The sequence below is a fragment of the Belonocnema kinseyi genome, chromosome 4 (genome assembly GCF_010883055.1).
Source record: "Belonocnema kinseyi isolate 2016_QV_RU_SX_M_011 chromosome 4, B_treatae_v1, whole genome shotgun sequence".
Taxonomy (NCBI): domain Eukaryota; kingdom Metazoa; phylum Arthropoda; class Insecta; order Hymenoptera; family Cynipidae; genus Belonocnema; species Belonocnema kinseyi.
In genome coordinates, this window is record NC_046660.1 from 70,570,974 (window position 1) to 70,576,084 (window position 5,111).

Sequence of the window (5,111 nt, forward strand, 5' to 3'; positions counted from 1 at the left end):
CTCATGCTACAAGACTTAAATGATACTTTAATAGTGAAGAGGGCCCATGTACAGGCCTTTGTTTCGTAGGGATTTAAAAAAAATTAAAGTTACAGTACAATTGGTTATATTGCAGTGCTACGGGAATAAAATGAACCAGCCTAAAAATTCAGTAATGAAATAAAATAACTGAAAGTGATTCAGACTCATTTTTATTAAATACTAGCAACAATATTACATGTGTCTTATTTTGATTTCCTCGCAATTAAATAAAAGTATATACATCAGTTTAAGGTACTATAAAATATAGTATAATTAACTAATAATAAGTAATCTTTAACTTTAATTTCAATATAAGATATAATCCCACTAGGAATTATAGAAGCAGTGAAAAAAATTAATAATTTAATGTTAGATTATATATTGTGAAAAATATTCTTACAACATATTCTGGGCTTCTGAGTCTTACTGGTGTCTTCCATTTTTGATACTGATATATTTTAAAAATGTTTATAATTGAAAAATCGCAAATAATTTTAGTTTTAAATGTTTACCTATAGTTTAAATTTTGTAGGTCCAAAATCAGGTTTTCGATTCTAAATCTACCAAATTGAAATTTCTAATGTTAATAATAAAAAAGAGAGCTCTCTTAATTGCAAAACTTACAACTTCGATAACATTTAAAAATTAAAAACTCTTTACATTTAATTAAATGAAAATTCTTAAATTTGGATGAATCTGGAAATCAAACGTCAAATTTTCCATTCTAGGTCTTCAAAAGTGAGGAAATTTCGAATGTAATCTATCCGAATAACATAATTTTTAATGCTTAGATTTAAAACTTGCATAATTTTTAATAGTCAATAGTCAAAATTAAAAACTCTTTAATTCTAAAATTTACAATTCAAAGTTCCACTATTTTTAATGTGTGAAGTTTTCAATTCTAAATCTTTCAAATTAAAGAAATTTCGAATCTAAATGATTAAAGTTACAGACATTCTCAATTTTAAATTGTCAAAATTAAAAACTCTTCAATTTTCAAGACGCGTAAATAAACATTATTAAATTTGGATGATTTTGGAAATCAAAAGATAAATGTTCATTTTTAATTCTATCAAATTTAAGAAATTTTGTATGTAAATCCTTAAAAGTAAATAATTTTTAATTATAAAACTTAATATTTGCAGAACTTTTAGTTATCAATTGTCTCTTTAATTATATTATTTTCAATCCAAAGTTCTAAAATTTTGAAAGTTACAATGGAAAACTCTTGAAATAACTGATGTATAAATAAAAATTCTTAAATTTTGATAATTTTGAAGATCAAAAGTCAAGTTTACAATCCCAAATCTTCCGAATTGAAGAGTTTTCTAATGCAAATCATAAAAATATAAAACTTTTCAATTTGGAATATTTACAATTTGAAATTCTGCAAACTTAGTGAGTTATAACTGAAAATTATTAAATTTTTAAAATATTCAATTACATCTTATTTAATTTTCAAGATTTATATATCACAGTCATGTAATTTGGATCTTCAGTTTTAAAGATTTATACGCAAAAATTCCAAATCGAACAAATGTAGAATCTAAAACATCATAATTACAGCATTTTTTTGTTTAAAACTTAAAAGTTGCATCACTTTTAATGATAAATTTTCAATATTTAATGTTCTCCAATTATAAAGATTTACAATTCAAAGTTCTTTAATTTTATGGCGTTAAATTGGTTAAATTCTTGAATTTGGAAATATTTCAATTTTGAAATGTCAATTTATTCAATTTTATATATTGGAAATTGAAAATTCTGTAATTGTGAACATTGAAAATGACAGCATTGATTAGTTTTTTGGAAATTCTTATAATTTTTCACATATTAAGTAACCTATTTATGCGTCTCTGTATAAAAAATAAACTTTGCAGGAACTTCATGTTACTTGATTCAGTGACTGGAAATGTATCAATTTACTATTCTTATGAAGTAATTATAGCTGCAATTAGTTCCTTTTTTAAAGGAACTACCCCTTCACTGCATCTAATTTTAAATGGTGGTTATGTTGATCTAACATGATGATAAATTGCATTTTCAAATTCAAGCTAAAGAATTTCCATCAAAATGCAACAATTTCAAAAGGAAACAGAATTTTATGAAATTTCAAACTGATATATACCAATAAACCCTCGAACTGGATGGTAGAAAAAAAAAGAGATAATAGCACGCGATGTGTGAGTATAAACATACACGTAGGAGCTTCAATGCGGGCAAAGTGAATGAATGAATTTGAAGATTATTATATATAATGATTATTATAATTCTGATTGTTTTACTATCGTTTATTTAAAGATCTGAACAAGAGAGTATAAAACTGAGAAAATAGTTCAAAAACACTCAAATGTGTTTAGATGGTTTCAATAATAAGCAGTAGTTTCAAATGCACGAGATTTTAATATTGTACATAATTAAAATGTAAAACTTTACCTAAGAAGCAAACAGATATTTACATTTGTTTATTAAATGAATATATTTATATCTCATTGTTAATAGAGAGTTTTCCAAGGAAAGAGAGAAGGCGAAAGCCCGCGGCGATTTTCATAAGCTAAGAGAAAAACAACAGATTGAAGATGATCTCCGAGGGTACCTGGACTGGATAACTCAGGCAGAGGATATCGAACCAGAGGCCGATGAGCCTCAGATACAGGATGCAAAATGTGAGCAATTTAAATTCTTATTATTATCATTGTTTCAAACAACTCATATGACAAGAGTTTTGTTTTATCCCGCCTCTTCATAAATTCAAAACAGGAATTCAGCTGGGCATGGCCATTGTTTTTAAATCTTGAATTATTTTCATACCAAACATTAATATACTAAATATTACTATGTACGAGTATTGTTCATGTTAAATGAAACCTGAAAACGTGCTTAACTCAATTCTGAAGAAAATGGCACTTATACTGTGTTTTTATCACACATAGCTGAATTAGGAAGCGCATAGTGTTAACTCAGCAAGGACTTTTTAAGCTTCAAGTTTCCTTTTGATAAATTTGCACCCTGAAATCTAAACATCGACTCTTTCTACCTTAAATATTAACTTCCAGCCCTCTTTTGTGTTAAAATTTTAAGCGCGGAAGGAAATTCCATTTTGCTCTTCAGAGCCATAAATATTGAAAATTTAATTAGGGTTGTTGAAGAATTTTCTCACGTTTTGTATATGGGATTAAAATTTTTTATAAATAGCGAAGCAACAAAATGAAATGGAGAGCACGGATCAACTCGAGGGAGATGAGGATGGAGTTCAGCAAGAATCGTTGTGGAAAAGAAAGAAACGAGACTTGGAAAGGTAAAGAGGACATGATTAAGTAGAAACTTCCGCTAGAGTCAGACACAGTTCCCTCCAATTTTTTAGTTTATATAGAACTTTAAATACCTGTTTTATTCACATGATTAGAACTTTTCAATATTTCAAATTATTTTTAATCAGGGTGTCTAGTTGACAGAGAAATCAGGAAAACCAGGAATGACAGAGAATTTGATTAATTGACCGGGATTTTTCTCTCGAATGTAGTATCATGTAAATTAAAAGTGATTTCGCATATTTTATTACTCTAATTCTGTGTTGAAACAGGGAATTTTTGAAAAAGTTATAATCCCAATTTCGAAGAGGGAATTTTCCATAAGAATTACAATTCTGACTCGAAACAGTGAAGTTTCAAAAATAATTATAATTCTGAGTTGGGACAGGGGATTTCTGTAAAGATTTATAATATCAACATTGAGACAGGAAGTTTTCTTAAAATGTTGACTATTCGACTGGGAATTTCATAAAGAACTTGATTTTAACTTTGAGACATGTAATTCACGCAAAGAATTATAATTTTTACTTTGGGAGAGCAAATTTTTTGGGAACTGGGAATTTCCGTAAAGAATTGTAATCTTCGTTTTAGGCCTACTTTAGAGTAGGGATTTTTGTTAAGACTATAATTTTCATTTTAGGACTTGGAACAGGGAACATTTGAAATTAATTAATTGTGACTTGGTATAGGGAATTTTCTAAAAGAATTATATATAATTCTTAGTTTGGACCGGAAATAAATGAGGTACATAGATATAAAAATAATTCCCGTAAATAATTATATTTTTAACTTTGGGATAGGGAATTTCGTAAAGAATTATAATTTTTACTTTTAAAAAGAGAATTTGTTAAAGAATTAAAATTTTCATTTTGGGACAGGGAATTTTCTAAAAGAATTGCATTTCTGACGTAGAACTAAGAATCACTGTCGATCAAGTGATTTCCATAAAGAGTTATAATTTTCACTTTTGAACCGGGGATTTCCGTGAAGAATCATAGGGTAGTGTGGGGCGAGATAAGCATAGTTATCCTGTTCACGTCATTATTTAAAATCAGCTAATTCATTGCTTGAGAGTAAAACGTTATATATATTCTACAAACATTTTTTATTAAAATTTTGTCAAGGTAAAAGTAACTAAAAAAATATATGTGGAATTAGAAACGAAAATAAAGAACTAGTACGCTTGGCTCATATCGCCTAATTCCTGGGCGGAATAAGCCAAGCACTGGGACAGGATGGGCTACTCAATTAAATGACTTATTACATATTAGTGATAAGTAAGAATATTGTTAAGTTAGGGTATTTTAAAACGAAAACATATTTTACACATATTTTTCAAAATTGAACGAAAAATTTAAAGTATTTAACGTTAAAATGATTCAATCCTGAACCATAACCTCTACTGTAGCTAACACTACAAAGAGTAAATAGAAACCCGATTTATGCCCATATAACTTTTAATAATTGCATTACAGAAATAAATATAGCAATTTTTTGACTTACCAATGTACATTGTCGCAGTAGACGTTAAATTCTACAATACCTATAACAGACCTATAACAGTGCTGCTGCGATACTTTTTCGGAGCATTTTTGTCTACAAGATTAGTTTTTGTATACGCTTACACCATAATGAACACATTGCACAATTCGATAATATGAAACATTGCATCCCAACCTACTGAATACTACACTAAGACGTTAGGTTAATAAACGGGAAAAGGTGGCTCATTCTGCCCCATATGAAACTTTTTAGTCAAATCAAAATTTCACTAATTTC

General features: G+C 28.0%; 1 protein-coding gene across 1 annotated transcript; it reads left to right on the forward strand.

Moving 5' to 3' along the window:
* The first annotated feature begins 2,234 nt into the window (after positions 1-2,234).
* LOC117170959 (muscle calcium channel subunit alpha-1-like) lies at positions 2,235-3,323 on the forward strand. The gene is made up of 3 exons (XM_033358000.1): positions 2,235-2,245; positions 2,524-2,687; positions 3,217-3,323. Exons 1-3 carry the CDS (start codon positions 2,235-2,237, stop codon positions 3,321-3,323), a joined length of 282 nt encoding a protein of 93 aa, XP_033213891.1.
* The last annotated feature ends 1,788 nt before the right edge of the window (positions 3,324-5,111 follow it).

What these genes read in the sequence shown, in the direction of transcription:
- LOC117170959 (XM_033358000.1), top strand. An exon ending in TCAGATACAGGATGCAAAAT is followed by an intron (nt 2,688 to 3,216) that starts GTGAGCAATTTA and finishes TTTTATAAATAG; the next exon opens with CGAAGCAACAAAATGAAATG.